Source organism: Limanda limanda, chromosome 17 (assembly GCF_963576545.1).
Source record: "Limanda limanda chromosome 17, fLimLim1.1, whole genome shotgun sequence".
Taxonomy (NCBI): domain Eukaryota; kingdom Metazoa; phylum Chordata; class Actinopteri; order Pleuronectiformes; family Pleuronectidae; genus Limanda; species Limanda limanda.
The window spans coordinates 11,100,624-11,125,473 of NC_083652.1; the positions used below are offsets into that span (position 1 = coordinate 11,100,624).

Here is a 24,850-nt window from a genome sequence, read left to right on the forward strand (position 1 = left end):
GAGTGGGTAATTACAAAAATACAATACAACAAGGTCAAAGTGTCAGAGCTCGACGTGGTACTGATGGCGGCGTCCAGTCCCGGCCAGTACCTGTTGCTAAGAGCTGGTTTCCCTCGGTCCCAGGAGAGCGGGCGTTATCAGTGCATCCATTGAGAGGAGAGCAGAGTCGTTTAAGAAAATCCTCAACTACCGCGAGCGGGTGCATATCAGATCAATGACCATTAGCAAATACATTTTATAATGTTAGAAGCGTTTTACATTCCTTTCCCCCAAACAAAGAAACCTCAAAACTGGAGCTCAGCGAAGACACCGCTCTGATGTGTGATCAGAGCAGTTTATTGTCTACAGGAGATTACACTTCAGTCAGTGTTGATAAGTCAGATCGATGATGACCTCTGTGTCTCTCACTGACTCCCCTGTGCGTCTTCAGACTCCCCATAGTTCTATGCACTTTTGCAGGTGTACACCTCCTCCTCTCTCACACACGTCTGGCACTCCACGTGGCAGCACCAGCGCACCTGGCAGTGGCAGGACAGGCTGGTGAGGTGCATGGCGGTGTTGTAACCCCGTCCGCAGCACAGGCTCTGACAGCTGGTGTCTTTGGCGCACAACCGGCCCCCCGTGCCCGGAGAGTAGCGTGAAGGCCTGCAGAAGCTGGGGGACTCTTCCAGGTAGACCAGGTCAGTAGTGCGCAGGCTCTGGCCGTGACGCCGGGGCCCGGTGAGCTCCGTCTCCCCCGTGGCCACGTTGGTGACGCTCAGCACCCGCACGGCCGTGTCATATCGATACTTCAGCAGCCGCCCGGTGTCGTGGAAAGGCGACAGCTGCTTCCAACAAGTCCGCAGGGCACACGAGCCGGAGACGCCATGGCACTTGCAGGTTGTTTTCAGGCCGCTCCTCACCGCCTGAGATGTGGAGGAAAGAGGCATGGGAGGGGAAAAGGAGAACGATGTCAGTTCCTTCCACTTGATTCATTACCTGTCCTCTTATCTGGGAGGTCTATCTGGACAGAGTGAGACAGTTTCCTGCAGGGTGGGTGGAGGGCTAGGGGTGGTGGTCTGAAAACCAGCGAGCCTTTAACTCACCTCAGTCAAACGTTTTGACATAATGGATTGAGGGGAACGGTTCAGGATGCTGTATTTCATTTACCGCACATTTCTCACTTGGACAGCTCTTGCAATTATATGTATTTTTTCTTCTCCCCAATGTGTTGAAACTAGCTCTGTCTGCTCCTCTCCTGTCTCTCCTCCCTGGAGCCCGAGGCAGAGGTGACAAACAGCGCAGACGGTGGAATCTCTCCACCCTGTTCTTAGTACATGTCTGCTCACGGAAAACACTGATAAGAATTTCTGTGCGAGAAGTGCCAAAAAGAAGTAGCAGCAGGTTTTGTGATGTTGCCCCCCCCCCCTTCCCTGATATAGGTTAATAGTTCACTGAGCTTGATGGTCAGTGATGGGAGCGCGATCACTCAGGCTGCTGTCTTGGCGGAGGCCAGAGACAGGTCACGCACAGAGAGCCAGAGGGCACTGCTGGGGTCGAACAGTTCTGCCCAGTTCCTCCCTTTGCAGGTATGAAAGCCTCGGGGGGCTCCAGGGCACCATTACTGGGAGATGGTGTGTGTGTGTTGGGGGGGGGGGGGGGGGGGCTACCACTTCATGTTTTTGTTAACACGGCTCCTCTGAGCCACATTAGCGAAAAGTGAGGAAAACATTTAACTCAGTAAAGATGAGATAAGATAAATGGCCCTCGGTTCTTCCTGTCCTGTTTTTCCTTTTCCCGTCTCCAGCAGCTCGAACGTAGGTGTGAGCCGCGGGAGCAGGACCCCGGGGCCTGCTATCTCAGAGCGCCACACTGGTGGTTATGAACATTAGGTGGATTTATGAAGAGCACAGTGATCCAGTAAGAGGAAAAAAATGCTCGCTCGTATATTAAAAAGAGGCCTCGGTTATAATCGTTCTCTCCGACATGAGACCTTTAATTTTCTGTGGGCCTGCGCAGCAAGCTTTATCATGCCTGAGAACACCTGGCTCCAGCGATCCCACAGCCGTCTTGTCTCGCTGCTGCCATTAGCCAACCAAGGCCAACGACGGCAGCAAATAAGGGGGGGGGGTGTTTGTCTGTCTGGCACTGAGAGAAATTATGCAGGTGAGGATTGTAATTCTCCATCCTGTGATGGCGCAGGAGTGTGCCAGATCTGTAATTGTCGTGTAAAATTGCAGGCCAGCTAATTGAGCAAAGTGGGGCTCAGGTAGAGGTGATGTTTTCAGCAAGTCTTGGGTGGCAACCTCGTCATAAAAAGGAAGAGGGGGGGTGTTTTCACTGTAATATTCCTACTCCACTTTTTTAAGGTTCATTTGTTCACACTCACCCGAACGCCAACGTTGATGTTGTGGGCGTCCACCTGAGCCCTCATGTCCCTGTTGACCATCTTCTGGTCGAGGAACTTCTTCAGAAACTTGGTGCTGTATTTCAGGTTGTCACCGCAGACCCCCCACTGCCATGCTTCCCGATGCTGGATGCCGGGGGAGTCGTCGCACGTGCACCTCTCCATTCGGCCCGAGCTGCATGCTTTGGCGAGTGCATGGGTCAGTGCTGCGGAGGACACTGCCAGGAGGAAGGCGGTCTCCTTGAACGCTGTGATAAATGTAAAAAACAATGTTGAAAATGCATCACATCAGTTTCTTCTGGACACACATGGGATTTAAACGCGAGAACCTTCCTTAGCATCAAACATGTGTGTACATTGTGTAAATCCTCAGGGATTGATTTATAGTTCCCAATCGTCACATCGTCCTTTGTGCCAGTGAATGAACCCTTAAGAGAAAATGTTTACAGAGTCCTCACTACGTCGTCATGGTTTAAACCAACATCAGCATTATACTGCAAGTTTCCCTGTGTCATAACTCCTCTTCTGACCTTTCCTTTTGGTTTCGCACTGTTATTTGCTTCACCAAGAGCCGTCACCAGGGTATATTTTGATCCAATTAATTATTATTTTGACTAGGAAGGATTTTCCCAGATGAAAGTGGGTAATCACGCCACCCTTTTCCTCTGGGAATGGGCGCTTTCCCGAGATAAAAATAACCACAGGGCTTGAGCGCTCTGCACCGCACCACATTTCTTGGCTTTCTACTCCCTCATTACCTCCATGCTGACCTGTTCATGCTCACCCACACACTGATATCATATGCGTAAATCCTGGAGGATACGTCAGCTTTTTCTACGCACAGCAGATATGCAGGGGATTTGAGCTATATGTGCGATATGGTGATTTAGGACACGTCTATTTTCTAATCAATGGTTATCAGACCATGCAAGAAATATGCAAGGGGACTAAATGGAAAACTTTTTCATGGGTTGTGTCAGGACAAGGAACTTTGCAGCAAATCTTAATTCACAAATACCTTGGTGTTGCATTAGTAAGGCATAGGAAGGAATTGCTGAGTTTAAATGAGATGCACAAGTGTGTTGTCACAACTCTTGAGACAGTTTTCTTTGACCCGAGCAGTTGAAGCAAATGTCTACATTGTAAAATCAGTGACGCATTAAGGAAACTGTCGGTAGTATTGGATCTTGCTTTAAAGTTTGCAATCACAGGACTAGAAATCCACAAAAAAGGTTAATAATTTTAAAACTTCTTTTTAAATTTTGTTTTTTTACTTTTCTGTTTTATCTTCAAGACTTTGAAACAACTTTTTACTTGTGACAACCCTTTATTTTGTCACCTTTCTGAAAAACATTGCATGTCTTATTAGGGAGAGTTGGATTTATGAAAAAATATGCACCTGTCTCGTTTAGGTAAAACCAGATACAGACAAATAAAGATTAAAGGACATTAAAAAGAAACTAAAAGAGTAAATAAAAAGGCTCACCTCTCTTCAGAAGACTCGTCCGTCCTTCCAGGCTGCAGTTCCAGCGCTCACTCCTGAACTGGTAGCGACACTCCAGGAGGCTGAGGCGGACCGACTCCCGCAGCGTCTCCGCCAAACCAGGCTCCCGGCGACAGAGCCTCTTCTGCCGCCTGGTCAGAGGCATCTGCTCGCACTGCTTCAGGTGGGCCTTTCCTGTCGGAGGTTCATTGGAAAACGGACCAGGTAAAAACACCAAGGGTTCCCGACCTGTCAGCCTGGGAGAGGAAATCAGAAAGAAACAAAGTAAGACTTGGATAAAATGTAGAAATATTGCTTACAATTAGTGAAATACGCTCTGGAGGGAGATTCTTTTCTGACTGTGACGAATTTGTGCCTTGGTTCCTCAAAATATAAATTGCACTGATAATTAAATGACAAAATGGGCAGCCCATACTTTAATCTTTCTGCTGTATATCAACAATTTATGATAAATAAAAACAAATATATACATATGACGATCCCATCATAATAGCTAAATAAGTCATCTTAATTTGGTTGGTAATAATGATAGTTCAGAGCAGCTTTTTCGCATAACAATATATATAATTCATGGTTAGTTCGTGCGTAATAGCCGCGCGTAAATTGGTCAAAGATGTTGTTGTTATCATGTTCTCTGAGGGATTAAAGCAACACAGCTAAACAATAACCACATGCGATGAGCAGAAGTTGCAAACACAAACGTGATCTGACCCAAAATAGGCTGCGGTGTGCGAGAGGAGGATGCAGAGCGCGGTGAGTCGCAGTAGACAGGCGGTCCGTGGGAGCCTGGAGCGCATGGTGCCGGGCGGGCGCTGCTCTTCATCTCGCTGACTCTTCTTCGGAGAAAGTCTGTGCCGTCTGCTCGGCGCAACTCAGTGAGGGGCCCCACTCACACGCACGCAAACTTTCAACCCGGTGCGCCTGGCCCGCAGTGGTCCGCAGCTGGGAGGAGGTACATCATGTTACCGCACCCTCATTGGACTGTCTCACAATTACCGCACCCTCATTGGACTCTCAATATTATGTTTACCCCAGCAAAACGCATCGAAGGTGCAGGAGAGTTGCTTGAATGTCCCATCAAAAATTCTTTGTCAAAGGTTGTGCAGAAATTCAGGTTACCTGCATGTGTGGCTGGACGTCCTTCCTTTGAACTACTCAGTGCCAGAATAAAAATCTATATCACATCTTAACAATTTATCATCAGAATCATATTTCAAGGAGAAACAAAAAAGCATGACTTTCCCCTATAGCAGTATCACTCTTTGCTCATCCTCACATCATCTGATGGAAGAAAAAAAATAATGTTAGTTCATAGCAACTACAGCAACAACAATCCCCTGTTTATTTACACGTGTTACAAGCTGAATATCATCTGAAAACATGTGTATCATTAGCGCCCGAGCACTGACAGGCACTGACAGACAGTGAGGCCCTATTGAAATTGTAAGGATTATTATTATTATTTTTCAGGCAATGAATTGGCTTTTTGAGGGCTTTAACATGCTCAAATTCTTACCAATATTTGCAGAAAATTAGAAAGTGTTGAAAATGTACTTTTCATTTATTTTCAGTTTTTTTTTTTTAATAATTTTTTTTTTTTAAATATTTACCTCCTGCGCAGTCAGTAGTCATCTGCGCACGTCCTGCGCAGAAGTGGATTGCGCAACTCATGCGCAGAAGTGATCTGCGCACCTCCTGCGCAGAAGTGGACTGTGCAGCATTCATTTAATTTGATTTGATTTAATTTTTTTTTTTAATTTCTTTAAAAAAAAAAAAAATTTTAAATGTACATATTGTTCGATAAAAAAGCACAAGGAGTAAGGGTCACTCATTACTCATTATTCAAATCAAACCTCCGGCCTCCTGAACTTTTATTTTGTTTTCTCAGACCCTGTCTGATAAATTCTCTCACTTAAAATAAAATAAAAGGCACCTGCTCGTCCTAACAAGCAACACATCAAGCAAACACTCTGCTGGATATACAGTTGAAATACTGCTTCCAATAAGGTTTAAGTATAAATTATAGGTGGTATGTTGAAATGACAACCAGCAGAACAACTAACGTTAGCCAAGCGTTTGGCTAGTTAGCTCAAGTAGTGTTCTTTTTGAAAAACAATGATGGTAAATTCTATATGTATAAAACCAAATGATAACATACATTTTCTCAAGGCAATTTACATGTTAAAGTCTAAACTCTATGTTCATTAAACAGTCCCTCTAATGGAGGGTTTGCCGGCAAGCTAATACAAGCAAATTTAAAATTCAAGTTAAATGGTAGCAAGGTTACACCATGAAACTCAGGGGATGGAGCTAACAAGGTCGCTACACACTCTTGCCCAATCACGAGTCAGTCTATGCTGTCAATCATGATTTGTTTTTATAGCATCAAACAACTTATTAAAATGAAACTTTCAGTACAACACTTGGACACGCATCAGCGTGATAAGAACTACCGTAAAAGACAGAAATCAACTTTAAGAATAGTTTATTTGCAATATACATCAAGATTCTTTGACTTCACTTTAGGGAAACTGTCATGTTGTCTATGCTGTGTTAGGGTTAGGGTTAGGGTTAGGGTAACCTTGGGACCATTGTTTGCTGGGACTGTAACACCCAGGTGGATGAAGCTGCAGAATGACTGAGTTACATGGTTTCTGGTTAGGCAGAAATATCAGTAGATAGAATATAGTTTTTAAACATCTCTTTAATGTCAAAGAGTTAATTTGTGGTCACAGTCTCTAAATTCCAAACTCTCAAACTATCCGTTAAAACCTGCCCGTCAGATTTCATTTTTGAATACATTTATAATTTTGGTTGATCAGTAATTTAAAAAAATGAAAAGCAGCGTGGTGGCTTCCTGTTTAAAGTCTGAAACTCTGGTTCAAGGACCGAGGACAGCAAACATTCGCTCTGAAGTGCCCTTGAGCAACAGGCTGAATCCCATAACATAGAGAAGAGAAAGTAAAAAAGCAATAGCCCTATTTTTGTCCCTCAAGTTATTACATTATAATCATTACCATTAGGCATCATAAATCAACCAAGCACAGCAAAGCACAGCAGTCAGCGTTTAACCCTATGTATAAGAAGTAAATGATCCATGTGGGCTGAAATTAAAGGAAGCAAACGCACTATGTTATTAAAGGTTGTGTAGTCTGTTCTTCCAATCAAATGACACACTCTGTGTTCTCCCTGAATGTTTTGGTCCTGCAAGGAAAAAACACAGACAAGCTAAGATGGAGCCCCATCTAGTGGATTTAAGACAGATGTTCAACCTACGAACAGATTTTATGCTGTAGTTAAAATGAACGGAGCAAATAAACCAAACAAGGGCTGAAAAAAAAGGAAAAATGCTTTACAGTGATCAGGTATTCATTGTAAATAAAATAGTATTTCCTGATTAATTGATCAATTAATTGATCTTTGCAGCTTTAGCTGTTTCTATAACTTGAAAAAAGCCCCAATTTCCTGCTTCATGTTGTCACATTAGGAGACAGTTGAGGTTGAACAAAAGATAAACAAGTTAAAAAGTCATATTTACTGTCAGTCACTCAGAACATTTGGTTGCTTCACTGGCCTCATGCTTTATTGACAGAATGCAGTAGTACAAAAAGGTAACTAGTCCCACTGGTTATATAGGCATCAAGTGGAACACCTCCAGGTCTTCATTAACTCATATCAGATCTGCGAGTAGAGAATTGGAGACACATGGGCTCCAATACATTCAAGAATGTAACTTTCACTGATATGGGCGTCAAAAGCTGATTTTGTCACCCAAAAACAAAGTTTGATGAGGAAACGCATTTTTAAGATTACACTTCACCCACCTGTATTAGGAATAATGACAGGTTTCTGAATGGGCCATTAGTCTATGACTGCATTCAGACCTGGAATTAATATCGGCCCTGAGTGATCTGCCCACAAGTGGTCAGTGGAGGAATAGCCTGCCACACTATTCTGAAACAGTATAGGGTCCACTCTATCTATCTATCTATCTATCTATCTATCTATCTATCTATCTATCTATCTATCTATCTATCTATCTATCTATCTATCTATCTATCTATCTATCTATCTATCTATCTATCTATCTATCTATCTATCTATCTATCTATCTATCTATCTATCTATCTATCTATCTATCTATCTATCTATCTATCTATCTATCTATCTATCTATCTATCTATCTATCTATCTATCTATCTATCTATCTATCTATCTATCTATCTATCTATCTATCTATCTATCTATCTATCTATCTATCTATCTATCTATCTATCTATCTATCTATCTATCTATCTATCTATCTATCTATCTATCTATCTATCTATCTATCTATCTATCTATCTATCTATCTATCTATCTATCTATCTATCTATCTATCTATCTATCTATCTATCTATCTATCTATCTATCTATCTATCTATCTATCTATCTATCTATCTATCTATCTATCTATCTATCTATCTATCTATCTATCTATCTATCTATCTATCTATCTATCTATCTATCTATCTATCTATCTATCTATCTATCTATCTATCTATCTATCTATCTATCTATCTATCTATCTATCTATCTATCTATCTATCTATCTATCTATCTATCTATCTATCTATCTATCTATCTATCTATCTATCTATCTATCTATCTATCTATCTATCTATCTATCTATCTATCTATCTATCTATCTATCTATCTATCTATCTATCTATCTATCTATCTATCTATCTATCTATCTATCTATCTATCTATCTATCTATCTATCTATCTATCTATCTATCTATCTATCTATCTATCTATCTATCTATCTATCTATCTATCTATCTATCTATCTATCTATCTATCTATCTATCTATCTATCTATCTATCTATCTATCTATCTATCTATCTATCTATCTATCTATCTATCTATCTATCTATCTATCTATCTATCTATCTATCTATCTATCTATCTATCTATCTATCTATCTATCTATCTATCTATCTATCTATCTATCTATCTATCTATCTATCTATCTATCTATCTATCTATCTATCTATCTATCTATCTATCTATCTATCTATCTATCTATCTATCTATCTATCTATCTATCTATCTATCTATCTATCTATCTATCTATCTATCTATCTATCTATCTATCTATCTATCTATCTATCTATCTATCTATCTATCTATCTATCTATCTATCTATCTATCTATCTATCTATCTATCTATCTATCTATCTATCTATCTATCTATCTATCTATCTATCTATCTATCTATCTATCTATCTATCTATCTATCTATCTATCTATCTATCTATCTATCTATCTATCTATCTATCTATCTATCTATCTATCTATCTATCTATCTATCTATCTATCTATCTATCTATCTATCTATCTATCTATCTATCAGGGCCGGCCCTGGCAATGTTGGCACCCTAGGCTAGATTTCAAATTGGCGCCCCCCAACATACACACGCAAACTGTCATGCATCTACAATAACTTTTGGACTGTATACAGATGCACAAACAGGCAGACAAAATTGTAAGATATAAAAAACAATAAATATATATAACAAAAAAATATAAGGAAATCTGAAATCAGCTGTACTGATAGCATATCATGTCATGTCGACAAAAATAAACATTAATGATGTCCACAATCGGGGTGATTCTTACCTCTATATTGTTCTTTCTTCTCCTCCTCTACTTTGCGGTGCTTTCTGAATTGTGCACCTGATAATTTAATCTTTTTTTGATTCATCTTTGACTCTAACCGCAGCGTGTCTGTTCACACAGGGAGCCCTTCCAGGAGGATGTTTTAGATGCTGGCTTGCCTGTCCACGGAGCCACGAATGGTGACATCAGCAATTGTCCCTACTATGCTTCCAAAATGAGTAGGTTTTTATACTTCTCTTTGTATGCATCATGCTGCTATGAGGAACTGTTGTGAGGTTGTTGTTGTTAAGGTTTGTTTTTCTCTTTTTGTGCGTCGAGTGGAACGGCATATGCCAGTCAACTCGCCATGGCCGTACTCCGACACCGGACGGGACAGGCTCTGTTTGCAACTTGGATTGCTGCTCTGGCTGGATTTGCTGCATGGTATCTGATGTGATCCCGCCTCCAGCCTTTCATTTTACTGCTGAGAGAGGGAGAGGGAGAGAGGGAGAGGGAGGAGAAACATTGAAGGAAGGAGAATAAGGAGATTGAGACTAGGTTTGCAAAATTCTGGGAATATTCAAAGTTGGAAACTTTCCATGGGAATTAACGGGAACAACGGGAGTATACGGGAATTAACGGGAATTAACAGGAATAAACTGGAAATGTTGTGGGTAATTTATACTAACTGTATTTACCTTGTCATATACAGACATGAATATAAAAATTTGTTTTGTCATAGGCTGATTTGAGCCCTGAGGAAACTTTGGGCACTTGACTATATGCTTCTGCACTATGTGTCATTCTTAACAAAGCTATTTGCACAGTATTTGCAAATGTACACAGCCTTTCCTTCTACATTGGATGGGGTGAAATGTCTCCACACATGAGATAGTGCACGTGGCATTGTTCAGTAGAAAAAGATGAGAAAAAAGTTTGTAAAAACACACTGATGCAATGCCAGAGATATAAATAGTTAGCCAAACAATTTGAATCTTCTGTAAAAATATTTGACAATTGATGGATAAATGAATGGAAATAGGCTAGAAGAACAGATGAACAATCCTCAATCAGCATGCTAATATGTTTTACCCAGTAATATCATCGAAACTTACCTGACTAGTCCTGCACACTACAGCAGGCCTCAATAGTGCTGTAGTGTGCAGGATGCTGGGAATTATCCCAGCAGTTATTATGATGGAAGAATGCACAGTGGAGGGTTGAAATTCAAAGTGCAGCGTGTGCTGCATTCCATACATCTTTAAAATAGGGTTTTGAATGATGTTTTTATTGCTCAGCGTTTAATTTGCGTAGTTTGTTTTTTTTTCCAAAATTCCCGAGCTTAACTTCCCATGGAAAGTTTCCGGAAATTTCCCAGAAACCTTTGCAACCTTAATTGAGACCATTTCATAGTTTAATACAAACCTGACTCAGTAGTCCAGTAGTTTATTACATGTTGACTGACAAATCAGAGGTGAAAACATAACCTCCTTAGCAGAGGTAATAAAACCTCCACACATTTATCAAGGAAATGTCACCAACATTATTAATAATTAGAAACACAACAGGAAATTAAAAGTAGAATGAAATGTTTCTAGAATATCTAAATAGTTGACGGGTAATTTTCTGTTGGTCGACTTATCAATTAATTTATTAAAAGCTCATTTTCCCCTGCTACTTAGTCTATAGGGGTTTTATATTGTGTTTTATTTACATTGTATATATTGGTTTATTTTTGTCGTGCACTGGTTGCTGGTTGTACATCAAATTGCCCTTGAAGGATAACAAAGATTTTCTTTTATGGACAGCTTTAGTTAATCACAAGCTGCACAAACCAAGCAAGAGCAGCAGAGGAACCCAGCAGCCAGCAGGGGGCAGCCTCAGGACATCACATGGAAACAAGCAGCAGCAGACTGTGATTCTTGTAAGGCGTCAGAAGACAAGTTTGGAAACTACTGGGTTATTCTCTAACAGTAGGTTTTTAAAGCATGTTAAATCCTCCAGTATCTAAAATCCGAAAATATAAAAGTAACTTTTAACCCTTTGATACACAAGCTATGCAAACCCCTTCTAAGGCAAAACATGGGTCAAAAATGACCCGTATTGACCTACAATGTTATTTCATGCACGGCTGAGTGTTTCTTTGATATATTTTTGGAAATCAATTTATTTCATCATTTAATATTCAAAGTATTCATTAAACCTCTTGTTTTTGATTACCACAAATCATTATTTTCATTTTATCTTTCTCAATTTATGAACTAAAATATTTTTTGTATTTTTACATCAAGTTTTTTAAGTGGGATAAAAAAAAGACATACGTTAATAATGATTTTGTTAAAAAATATTATTTTAGCAATGATTTGGACCAAAGAATTACACATTTAATATTTTAAATGTTTATTTTTCACTTTGTCTAACTTACACATAACATACACCATACAACCGATAAAACTGATGTTGAACTGTAGTGAACTGTATGAAAACTGACAACTTTTCTGCCGTTAAAAAGCGGCATGAAAAAGGACAACTTTTCTGCCGTTAAAAAGCGGCATGAAAACGGACAACTTTTCTGCCGTTAAAAAGCAGCAGAAAAAAGACAACTTTTCTGCCGTTAAAAAGTAGCAGAAAAAAGACAACTTTTGTGCTGTTAAAAAGCGGCATAAAAAAAGACATTTCATGGTGTCTCTGACTATGTTGAGATACAGGTTTGTGTATTTTTACTGCAGAATAGCTGAGAAAATTAAGGAGCAAATCTGTGAAAGTGGCCCAATGCATTCCTAATGTAACCATATTTGGAAGCTGATTAAAAATATAACAGTAGGTAGTAATGCAGTTAAATTTAAAGCCATGGCCAGGTCACACTGTGCTCCTATGACTGACGAGTGTTTTGTGAAATACACATTTGGCTCAATAAAGTTCATGAAGTTAATGAGCCTCTCCTGTTCTTTTTCCATGCATGTTTGTTATATTTATTATAAACATGATTTCTGGACCAAAGACAAATTCAAGAATGCTTAGTGTCAGTTAATGATGCAACAACTCGCATGGAACGTGATTTTGGGATGAATCACATTGATCACACACTTGTCCCCAAACAAGTCTGAGGATGTTGGAACCAACTGGGTTCATTTAGCAGAATCAGCTGTTCGCAGTGTATCCATTGGTCAAACCATGCAGTGACAAACCTACACGACAGAAAAGGAAAAACATACTTATGTCATCACAAATAAATGTCTAACAGACGCCATGTGTTTAATTGAATGAACACAGATCAACACAAAGAGTTGATTTAAGCAACTAGATGAACTTTCTTCTTCTTATGTTCAGTGGAATTGAGATGATTGAGCATTGGCAGAGAACTGAACTCACTGAAGTGGAATGTGAAGACTCCACCTGTCGTTAGAAACCCAGACTCAGCACTACACAAACCCTTTTCCTCTAACATCAGCTCCAGGGAAATTCTTCTGATTTGGTCCAAACGTTCACCTGCACTGAGTTGATTCGATTTTGGTGCTGTGGGTCAAAGGTCAAGGTCAAAGGGGACTGTCTGAAGTCATGTGACCTTTGGTACAATTCACCTGGATTAGCTGATTAGATGTCAGGGGTCACGTCCCGGTGGCTTAATAAAACCAGTGTTGAGTGTGTCTGGTAGTGTTCCTCTTGTTGAGGGTTAAGAACAGAGCGTGTTGATCTTTGTTTAGATCTATGAGACAAACAGATTTGTAAATATGGACTAAACAAATTAAATTTGATTCATTCATTCAAACAAAGGTCACAGTGAGCTTTATATGAATCAGATGGGACAGGATGTAGAAATATGAACACGTGCTCTGGTTGAGGATTCTGCTTTATTTATATTTTCATCACCTCACGTTTTTTGTTTTGCCTTTCGCCTTCGTCCTGTCCCTCGCGGTGACCCGTCGGGCTCCATGGTAACGCAGCCGCCGCCTCAGCTAAAGCTAAGTGTTGTTTTGCTAGCAGGCGGCAGAATCACAGTTTTTTCTACTTTTAGCAATAAAAACCTAAGAATGTGACTTTACGTTGAATCGCCCGACGACGACCCGCGAGCTGTGATGAAGAGACGCGATCGACCCGAGCGGTGAGACGCTGCCAGAAGGTGAACTGTGCTGGATCTGTTAGCTAGCGGCTGTTAGCTAGCTGCTGTTAGCATTTGTCCTTAGCAGCCGTTATATTTATGATTCCTTTATTTCCCGCTGATAACTTCCTGCAAAGAAGCATGTTCCCTCTGGAGCTCAGATCCTGAGTCTGTCTCCGGTTCCTCCATCAGACACAAGAGACGCTGAGGAACTGATCAGCTATCAGAGGAGCTGCTTCAGTAAAAGTCTTCAAAACTAAACTTTATAATCAACAGAAACTTTTCTCTTTACTTCAGCTTTGAACTGAACTCTCACTCCTGCACTTTGATCACTTTCTTCTTTTCGGTTCTCATGCTGCTTAAAATCTGTTCTTACATGAATTACATTTAAACATGTTTTTATCTCTATTCATTTGATCTTTATTGTACGTGAAGCACCTTTCAGAGACCACAAAGCTGAATTTATTGTTTGAAAGTTGTTACACAAAGTTTATTATCATTTTACTCAGCAGTGGTTGAAATGTATTCAGTTACTCTGTAGAAGTAGAGTATTTGTACTTGAGTATTTCCTTTTCACGACTTTCTTTACTTCTACATTTACACACAGATTGTGGTGAATGAAATAACTTGATCAGACAGAAACAATTTTTCTGTGTATCTGTGAATAAGAAGTTTTTGGAGTGTTAAAGTAAAATCCAGATCCGTTTTCCTTTCAGATGTGATCCCTGTTGAAGATTCCTCCTCCAGAAGACAGAATGCCAGTAAGAAGTGATTGTTGGATATTTGATCAGATGTAATATCTCCTCTGTGTGAATTCCTGGTTCACGTGCTGCTGTTGCTCGTATTCCTCAGGTGCTGAACATCTGGGAGCTCTCTATCCCGCTGCCGGCGGTTCTGATGATCACTCTGGGTGTTTACATGGTCGTTCTGTGCATCGGGCTGTGGATCCGGTTCTGTCTCAAGGTTTGTGCTCGTGAAGCAGCTTCTGCAGAGCGACGTCCAAAGTCCAATGAACAACACACAAGCTCACTGAGAGAGAGAGGACCGGCTCGCTGGAAACTCATTTAGATACAAACTTAACGTTAGTTCATCAGACTAGTTTTCATAGAATCTAGATTTTACCATATCAAATTAAAGATTTGTGTTATTGAGGATTCAAAAGAGATGATTCACATTAAAAATACAGATTTCCCACTAATATTATTGCTGGGGTTAAAGTTAACCTTAGATATCAAACTGCAACTTGTTTTAGTTCCACATGGATTCAATTATTTTAATTTTTTAATTGGATTCAACTTTAGGTCTTTAACGTGGTGAACTGAATGAGCAGACGTCTTTTTAACTGTTTTTAAATACAAACAAGATCATCGTCTTTAAATACAATTTTACCAACATAAAGTCTGAGAAACAAGCCAACAAAACAAAAACCCTCCAATGATCCAACACACATTATTACTGAGTAAAAAGTTCTTCACATCCTGACATTGTTGACCGTTATGATCCGTGTCACGGAGGCTGAGACACAAGGACGTCCACGTCTTCGCCAAGTAGCAACAGAACAATTCTGTACTGAGCAAACTATGTTTTTATTATCAGAACAGCTTAAAGTAAGTACGTTAGTAAGACTGGTCTCTTGGTCTCCAAGTGGACAAAGTTACAAACAAACAAATCATCTAAACTTCACATACTAAAGTTCCTTATTAATCAGAAACTTCCTGGTCCGATGCTGGTGTCAGGTTTCTGTTCTTCTCTCTGTCGCTACACACAAGTCCAGCTCTTTAAGGTTTCTGCTGCTGTCTTCTCTCTCAGGACCGATGTTCCTCAGACTGTGGGGACTGCTGTCCCAACATCTCGCTTTGTGATCACTGCTTCAGACTGGCTGAAGTGTGCAACTGTCGCCTGCCGACCATGCGTTCATGTCTGACCGATTCGTGTCCTGCTCCGACGGTAAGTCACCGACACGCCCTCTTCTCATCTGTCATGTTTGTCTAATCAGGAGCACCTTTGACTTGTGGTAAAAAAACACCTATTTACAGAAAGTTAGAGACATTAACGTTCCAGTGTCGGACTTGTTTTCCCAGTGTGCCAAGTGGGACTGTGCCTGCACCTGTCAGCCGCCCGAGTGCGAGTCCTGCAACTGCCTCTGCTTCGAGATCCGGATCAAGTAGAAGACGAGGATGGAGGTAAACTAAACTAACGAGTCAGCAACAGGAAATTCAGGAGGTCGACAGGCCGGAGTCTGTGATGGAGAAATGTTATAACTATTTACAGAAATTGTAAATTTTGCAGAGAATTCAACCAAAATAACTTAAACCATAGAACAGATTCACTTACTTTTACATTTCACCTTCTATTGAGTTCACAGGAGGTTGAGGGACGGAAGAAAGGACGTATGATGATCAATTGAGGATTTATCCCGCATAAACATATATTGACTGATGCGTACAATTAACACCTCAAATAATAAATAAATATGAATACGTTTCTTACATAATTGATGCATCCACTTAGTAAACAAAGTATCTGAGTCTGTATGGAAGAAGCCTTTTGTGTGAGTAAACATTGAAACAGTTTCTTCTTTGTTTCACAGTCATCGTGTGTCTGATCGAAGAAGTCTCTGTTTTACAGTAAATTCAGAGACTCCCTCATTCACTTCAACATTAATGTTGTTTTTATTTTTTGAAGCTTTTATTTCTTAGCGTGTCTGATCTCCTGCTTCGTCTGAGGCTCCGTCTGAAGATGTCGATTTTTATATTCTATTTTTTTAATGTTCCTCTTGTGGAATTTGTATCGTCAAACTTTAATTTTCGAGAATGTCGTAAAAGAGACTGAAGTTGCTTGTTTTTGTGATTTTATACATTTATTTTTTTCAAAAGTTGTATTAAATTCTGAAGAGTTAAAAATGGATTTGTCAGTTTACTTTGTTCTCAGATGTTTTCAGATGTGTGGGGGGGGGGGGAGCAGTGCTGTCAACTGACTCAGTTCAGTTAGTTAAAGCTGGTTCAGACTTTTGAACGTTAAGACATAAAATCACCTGTAAACATCCAAATGATTTTTTTAAAGCTTGAACTTTTCTTTTAAGAGACAACAGAGGTTTTCAGAGACTTGGTCCAAATCCACGTTTCTCATTCTGCCTCCGAGTTTAGTGGAAATCAGATCAGTGGATTTCATGTAAACAGACATGAGTGCAGACAGAGCTTCAGATTCACTGCAGTTTTATTTCAAGCTTTGACTTCAAGTTGTTCGTCAGTGTCCAATCAGACGATCCCCCTGCTGCAGCTCGGGGGGGCGTGAGGACGTGAATCACTGAATCACACAGTATTTAAAAAAAGATTTGATCATCTTCAGGATTCAGAATTTGACACAAAAGATTATTTGATTGTTATTTTACTGATTTAAAAAAAGGTACAAACAGGTGCAGAACCATGACATTCTGTAACGAGAGGCTTTACAGAATCATGTTTAGTGCAGCTTAAACACTTTCATCTCAACACATCTCATAAACGACTGTCAATTCAAACATTTAAGGAGACATATCATGTTTCTTCACTGTTCTTCAGACAGAGGCTGAACAGTGGAGCAAGGAAACATTTGACAGTAATGACATTAATTATTATGATCAACCTGAAGATGAACAGAATATGTCTCCTTTAAAGTTTCTGGAAGATCATCGTCATTTATCTGTTTGTTGAGAGTCGAGTTCTCAAAGGAAACGAACACAAACTGCTCGAGTCCCAGATTCCTTCATTACATTCATGTGTCAGTCACTTCTTCACAGGTCACAGATCAGGATGGAGGTTTCTACAAGAAGAGCTGGAGACTCGGGGAGAGGAGGAGGAGGTGGAGGAGGAAGTGGGTGGTGGCCCCGCTGCTGGTGGTGGGGGGGGCGGTGGAGTTGGCTGCTGTGGTGTTGGAGCTGCTGGAGGCCGGAGACAACAGCTTCCCCAAGTTCTTAGAGAGGAAAGTCTGGAACTTGTTCAGTTTGGGGAAGACGGTCACAGGGTCTGCCCGGGTGGTGGTGGTGGAGGTTTCAGCTGAAAGCACCGACGCCTGGAACCAGGAGCCATCCTGCTTACACATCAGAGGCCCCCCCGAGGCGCCCTGAGCACACAGCAGAGACACAAACATCACATCCAACCAGCTGCCAGGAAAAGATCCATCAGATGTAAAGTCAAACTGAAGCTAAAGCCAGGACATCGTCAGCTGATGGTCGACACCCACATTAATAATAAAACAATGATAATAATAATCTCATTATTAACCTGCTCCAGTGTCAAACTTCCTGTACAGAAGCTGTCGGTGCTGGAGGCGTTGCCGCAGTCAGACACCAACGTCTGGACCTCCTGCAGAACTTGTTCCTCTGAAGTGGAAGAATGAGAACATGTGAGTCACACGTCATGACGTCAGATGTGTGACAGCGTGAGAGGAACTCACCTCCTCCTCGGTCGGAGCTCCATCCGGAGGCCCAGCAGGTGGAGCCCACACTGAAGCTCCGCCCAGTGTCCAGGCAGAGCGGCTGGATGTAGTCGCTTAGCGCCGGGCGGGATTCCAGACTCAGCAGCGCCACGTTGGAGCCGGTCAGGTTGCTCAGCGTGATGTTCCTCACGCTCAGCGTCACCTCAAAGGGATTCGATCCGTTTTGCTTCAGACGACCCAGGACCACGGTCCACTCGGACACTGTGGGGGAGCTGGGGGGGGGGGAGAGGGAACCACATGAGGCCTGAGGAGATCTCCACTCTTTAAACACCTGATGTGCTTCCAGCCCACAGACTCGTCTTCCTCTCACTGTCCAGAGACGAAGCTCAACAGACCTGTGCTCTCCTGGAGTCTCACCTGGAGAAGCAGTTGGCCTGACTCAGCACAGCGTCCACGGCCACCAGTGCCCCCCCGCACACGTGTCTCCCGTTCTGCTGCAGACTCACCATCCACGGCCACACGCCAGCCGTCACCACGGAGCTCCCCCCCGGGATCCGGGTGTTCAGGGGCGCTCGGCCGCAGACCACCGCTGGAGAGAAAAGGCGGAAGAAGACAGGTCAGCCAGTTGACCTCGTTCAAATAGAACCAGTGAACACGTCTCATTTAAAGGTTAAAAACCAGTTGATACAGAGACTCACGTTGGGCTGTGGTGGTCGGGGGAGTGGTGGTGGTGGTGGTGGTGGTGGGAGGCAAGACGGTGGTGGTGGTGGGAGGCAGGACTGTGGTGGTGGTGGTGGTGTTAGATAGGATGGTGGTGGTAGTGGGAGGCAGGACTGTGGTGGTGGTGGTGTTAGATAGGACGGTGGTGGTGGTGTTAGGGAGGACATCGATGGGAAGCAGGACATCGATGGGAAGCAGGTCATCGGTGGTGTTGGTGTTAGGGGGGACCTCAGTGGGAGGCAGGATCACGGTGGGAGGCACTGGGACACCAGTACAGGTGACGCTCAGGTCGCTGTCAGTCCCACTGGAGGAGAAGGTGACGTAGCCTGGCCGGTTTGTGGTGATGTGGCTGTTGATCCAGGCCTGATAGCGGGACACTCGGGTGTAGACTCCTGGGAATTTAGGCAACGCACAACCGTTTCCAAAACTCACCACGCCCTCCAGGACCCAGCGGCTGTTCTGCTTGCTCACCATCGGGCCGCCGGAGTCTCCCTGTGGGGACAGGAAGCGTCAGGAGACAGGAAGCTCTTCACAGGAAGTGAAGACACAAACAGGCGGTGAGATGATCACCTGACACGAGTCCTTCCCTCCGTCTCGTAACCCGGCGCAGATCATGTTGTCTGTGATCCTTCCCACGCCGTAGTCACAGTTACACTGTCGGTTCCCCACCACCGGCACCTCCACCTCCATCAGGTTCTGAGGGGAAGGAAGCGGAACTGAACAGAACCAGTTCAGAGAAACACGTTTAAAACTCGTCTCACGTCAAGGGAGCAAATATCAATTCAGGTTCGGTTTGTCATGTGTCATCCATCCATCATCCATCCATCATCCATTCATCAGCCACCCATCCACCATCCATCCATCATCCATCATCCCTCTTTCTCTACCTCCTTGCCCGATATTGCCCCAGCCGGTGACCCAGGAGCCGGTCCCGCTGTGGAAGACGCTGTCGGGGGCGGCGAGGCAGACGGGCAGGATGTAGTTGGTGAAGGTGACGGGTGAGGAGAGCTTCAGGAGCGAGATGTCGTTGTCATGAGGCCTTGAGTTGTAGTCGGGATGGTTGATGATCGTCGACACGGTGCTGGACACCTCGTTGGGGTTGGGCCCTTCTTGTCTCTGACGCCCCAGGTACATGACCAGGTTGGTTGTGCTGGAGCTGCGATGACAAGACGAGAAACTTAATATCTTTTAAAGGGGACATATAATGAAAATTCCACTTTTGTAGTGCTTCTACACATTAATTTGGGTATCTAGCATGTCTACCGTCCCAAAAATTCTGGAAAAAAACAACTCCCGCGATTTGTTGTGGTTCCTCTATGTCAGAAACGATACGCTAGAGTGCGTCGAATGGGATTACGACCCGAATACACATCATAGTCACACCATACCCATGTAGGGAGTCTCGCTACATGGCCTTGGACCACCATCGCCATCATCACCACCGGAGCTAGCGTTAGCTCCCGAGCTAACGCTAGCTCCGCACTCATAACAGGTCAATCTGAGGAGGGCTGTTTTAAATGATCCTCAGAATCAGAATCAGAATTCTTTTAATTGCCAAGTATATTTGCACATACAGGAAATTGCCTTGGTGTGGTCGGTGCACATAAATAACAATCAGACATTAAACAACAATATATATATATATATATATAAATATATATAAAACAATATAAAACGAAACAATATATACAGTGAGAGAGTTATGGACACGTACAGTGCTAAGGTGCAGAGATTTTCTGGAATAGGCGGTGACCGTTAATATTCGTTAACAAAGAAAACAGCTGTGTGTGTGTGTTGTGTGTAAAAGTAACTCTGGTGACTTGTCAACTGAGGTTAAACTAAGTTAACCTCTTAGTAAACTGAACAGTTGCATATTTCGGAAATATTTGAAATTGCAACTGTACATAAAAACAAAACAACAATATATACAGTAATAACAACAATTTATACAGCAAGTATTGAGATAAATTATATGCGAGGGGCGGGGGGGGGCAGAGTCAGAGTCAGTGTGATGCAAGGGGCTTGTTTGTGAGCCCCACTGCCATGGGGAAAAAACTGTTCAGGTGGCGTGAGGTTTTAGTCCTGATGGCCCGGAACCTTTTTCCAGATGGAAGTCTCTGAAAAAGGTGGTGACCGGGATGGGAAGGATCAGCAATGATCTTGCCCGCTCTCTTACTGGTCCTGGGGTGGAACAGGTCTAGGAGAGCCGGCAGCTGACCTTCTGATTTGTGCAGTCTGCCCTTTATCCAGCAGGCTCTTCTGCCACATGTGACCATGGGGGGGGGGGCGGGGGGGGGGGGCACTATCTAATACAGATTAAGTTCAGTTAGTATTTGTATCTTCTCACCTGGTGAAGCAGTGAGCAGCTGACATCACCCATTCTCTGTTAATGAGCGATCCTCCACAGGAGTGACCTCCAGATCGGTGGATACTGACCTGCCAGGGCCAGCTGCCCTCAGGAGCCGCCGCCCCCCCCACGATCCTGGTGTTCAGAGCAGGTCGACCACAATCTGCACAGACACACAACAAACACACACATGAGGAAGATGATCTGCTTCTGACATCCTAATCATCTCAGAGGTCCAGACCTGGATCCCAGAACTCACCTCTTCAGAACCGATATAATGGGTGACACTGTTATTTTTTAAAATCTTGTTTTAAGTGTCTTAAACAATAAAAATTATAATAATCATCATTATTATGACCCAGTTAACAACAACAACATATTCACAGACACTTACCAGCGAGTTGTGAGTGCGACTCTGAAAAACAGAAAACAAATCTGATGAGATCGCTTCAACAATGAGTCATCACTTTCATTTCTATGTTGATATAAAGTCATGTTTCAGCAGCTGGAGACAAACAAACTCTCAGCCTGTCATTGAATCTCTCGAACAGTCAACTTGGACGAGCACATCGACGACACGTGAGTGTTTAAAGTTCTCGTCTCTGTCCCTCAGCGTCCTCTGACAGGTTAATCACACACGTCTCCGTGTCCTGAGTCTCAGACCGGTTCCACGGCCTCGTCTCAGGCGCCTCAGATTCTACTTCCCGGAGTTTACACTGGATTCTGTTGCTGCTGCCGTCGTGTGTGATGATGACAGACGTCTGTCGCTCACTCGGTGTAAAACACTTATCTGAGACAAGATGATTATTATCTGTTGAAGCTACAGCAGCCATCTATTCAGATTCCTCACTTCTTTATATTGTAAAACCATTTCATAACAACAATCACTTCACTCACAGCATGAGATGACGGCTGATTGAGGAGTTAGTGCATTATTCAGTTTCTCTCCATCATTAATGTGGTCTTGTGATCTTTGAGCCATGCATGATGTCACTTCCTGATTTTACTGATCATATGATGGAGAATAATTTTCTGATCAACCTAAACTTTAGATTTTCCCTCTATTATTTATTCTGATTGTGACTTTATCGTGGATCAATATATTTGACAACCTGACCTTTGACCTATCGGCTCCAAAAGTTAATGATGTGGAGATAAACTCCCAATTGATATTTTCGCCAAGTTTGTTGAAAATCCCTCCATGTGTTGTTGAGTTAGTTTGTCCACACCACACACAGACGTAGATTCTGTTCAGAAACAGCCCTGTGATTTGTGGTCCTGTGAGACGAATTGTGATTTGTGAATATGGGCTATACAAATAAAATTAGATTGATTGATTGATTGAAACAGGACGTCTCACACATATAATAATAAATCCTCATTATTCTCAAACTCCTCAGAATCAGTTTAAAAGGAAAAATATGGTTTTAATTAGATATCATTATTTTAGTTGTTATTTTAATGTCACATTTTGCTACTCAACGACAATCTGTAAACGCTTCATTTAATAAGATCAAACGTTCCTCACTCGGCTTCTGTCTGTTGAGCATCAACGTCCATAACTTAAATTATTAATGTGAAAATCTGAAATCAGGTTGATGCTGTGAAGCAAGAAACTCTTTTCTCAACGTTTACACTTATTGTCTCTTAAATCATCTGAGATAAGAATTAAACTGAGTGAAACATCGATTATTGTTACAATATTTTACTTTAAACATTATTCTTTGATAAAACAAACCTCAGGTTCACAGGATGAATGAATCTTCAATTTAAGATTTAAACAACTTGAACCAGGATGGAACGATAAAATAAATTATTAGATTCAATTAAATCTAATTTAAATAAACGTCTATTTGCTGGTAAAAAGATCACATGATCTCAGATTCCGTTTATTTAGCGATAATATTTTTAAAACAAATAAAATGTGACATTTTAAACTTTTGAAACCTGATGAATCCTCTTTAAAAAGCAGATTTTCTTGAGCAGTGAATCTGATGCGAGTGTGAAACGTTTAAATCAGAGTGAAACTGATCCGGTCGTCCTGCAGCTGTTAGACACTGATCTGCTGGTTTTAATGGTTCTTAAACCTTTTCCTTCTGGTTGTTTCTCATGGACAAGCTACTTGTTTCACAGATTCCTCCTGAGAGTTCTGCACAGATGTGAAGCTGAGGCGGGTTCTTACCTGGCGTCAGGAGGCCGAGCAGCGCCGCCACACAGAGAAGTCTGCACAGCGCCATGAGTGAAGCTGGAAATCCTGTGATCTGCTGCAGGAACCTTATTTCTATCTCTATCTCTATCTCTCTCTGTCTCTCTCTGTCTCTCTCTCTCTGTCACGCGAAAACTAAACATGCCTCGCTTTCCCTCTGGCATTGTTACCTGCCGGGGACACGCCCTCACACCTGACCACAAATCAGCTGCTTCCATTCAGCAGCACATTCATATGACACTTTGTCTGGGAAAGCAATTAAAAGCTCAATAAAAGTCCCAGTTTATTTTTAAAAGATGTTGAGTTGCAGGAACTTACCTTATGTTCCCATTCACGTCACTGATGCAGTCGAATGATCCAGGATCTTTTTTTAAAATAACATCTGCGTTTCTGTTTCCTCTGAGGACGACCCCTGTGAGTTTCCTGGTGGCCCTCGGGGGGGCCCCGACCCAGAGGCTGGGAACCACTGGACTCGAACTAACGTCTTAAAGGACTGAAAACAAAAGCAGCTTCAACAAACCCTCTCACCTGCCGACATTCCTCCGTCTCCGCACAATGAGCGACTGCGACACTGGTTTCTCAGTGTTCAGGGAAACCAGCTGAAAGAGAACACGCTGTGCAGAGAAGGAATCCTTTGATTTAACATTGTGAAATTAAAACAAAATGTATTTTACAAGAACATGACTTCACTGTATTTATGCACGAGTAGATGCATTGATATTAATATAATCAACATAATCAATGGAATCTTAGAGCAAAGTTTTTCATCCCAATTTTTTCTTCCAGATGCAAACTGGACGACTGAAGCCGATGAAATGTTGGTTTCTCCCTCGTTAAAGAAACGCATCTCAGAGCCAAGTACATATGATTTAGAAAAGATTTAGGACAAATAAAAATTATTTTATTTTCAGCAGTGAATGAAATGTACAACAGGAGGTGATGAGGTCGTCATGTCAGAGGATTCTTCACTCGAATCAAAGGCATCACACAGGGACATATTTCTCTAATGGTTTGAGACGAATGGTTTCAGGAACCAGGTTAAAGAACAGAAGCTATGAAAGTTAAAGTCAACGCAGCTCAACTCATGTGACTTCAGGCTTTGTGATAAAGTACGTGAACTTATCGTCTTATTGATTTATGTCTTACTGTTACTGTACTCGATGGGGAACGAGCTCATCAGCGTCTTTTGCATCTGCTGTCATTTGCCACTTCCTGAAATAAAACCAAGGGACCTCTTATATAAGTAAAACCATAATTCAAATACTTCAACCAAAAATGCAAAAAAGTCAAAACAAAATGCAGCAGAGAGAAAAAACCCAAAGCCATAAAGTGCAGTGTTTAAAATGAGCTGGAATGATTCCACACGACAGACAAGATAATTACTGCTGTTAACATGTAAACTACTGTTCATGTAAACAGGAATTATGTAAACACATAAAGAACAGTGTCATCAGCAGAATTGCATAATAACTGACTCACGACGTCTGTTCAAAAGTTTATTTCACAAATTTCTACCTTTTTATCTCTA

At 41.9% G+C, this 24,850-nt stretch overlaps 3 protein-coding genes across 4 annotated transcripts; 1 reads left to right on the forward strand and 2 right to left on the reverse strand.

Moving 5' to 3' along the window:
* Window positions 1–443: 443 nt before the first annotated feature.
* On the reverse strand, window positions 444–4,687 carry wnt9b (wingless-type MMTV integration site family, member 9B). The gene is made up of 4 exons (XM_061090696.1): window positions 4,602–4,687; window positions 3,873–4,126; window positions 2,369–2,634; window positions 444–905 (listed from the first exon to the last, which is right to left on the reverse strand). The coding sequence occupies exons 1-4, from the start codon at window positions 4,685–4,687 to the stop codon at window positions 444–446; spliced, it is 1,068 nt and encodes a 355-aa protein (XP_060946679.1).
* Window positions 4,688–13,477: 8,790 nt separating this feature from the next.
* On the forward strand, window positions 13,478–16,248 carry si:ch211-198p11.6 (uncharacterized). Of its 2 annotated transcripts, none has more exons than XM_061090712.1 (6): window positions 13,478–13,654; window positions 14,350–14,394; window positions 14,486–14,596; window positions 15,443–15,580; window positions 15,715–15,816; window positions 16,224–16,248. In XM_061090712.1, the coding sequence occupies exons 2-5, from the start codon at window positions 14,389–14,391 to the stop codon at window positions 15,799–15,801; spliced, it is 342 nt and encodes a 113-aa protein (XP_060946695.1). In that variant the 5' UTR covers window positions 13,478–13,654; window positions 14,350–14,388; the 3' UTR covers window positions 15,802–15,816; window positions 16,224–16,248. The 2 variants fall into 2 exon arrangements, with proteins under 2 accessions (XP_060946695.1, XP_060946696.1); XM_061090713.1 differs by having other exon boundaries at window positions 13,478–13,636.
* Window positions 16,249–17,434: 1,186 nt separating this feature from the next.
* Window positions 17,435–21,157, reverse strand: LOC133022962 (transmembrane protease serine 9-like). The gene is made up of 9 exons (XM_061089872.1): window positions 21,117–21,157; window positions 19,657–19,925; window positions 19,340–19,485; window positions 19,033–19,261; window positions 18,748–18,807; window positions 18,467–18,638; window positions 18,068–18,321; window positions 17,896–17,993; window positions 17,435–17,734 (listed from the first exon to the last, which is right to left on the reverse strand). The coding sequence occupies exons 1-9, from the start codon at window positions 21,140–21,142 to the stop codon at window positions 17,435–17,437; spliced, it is 1,554 nt and encodes a 517-aa protein (XP_060945855.1). The 5' UTR covers window positions 21,143–21,157.
* Window positions 21,158–24,850: the final 3,693 nt, after the last annotated feature.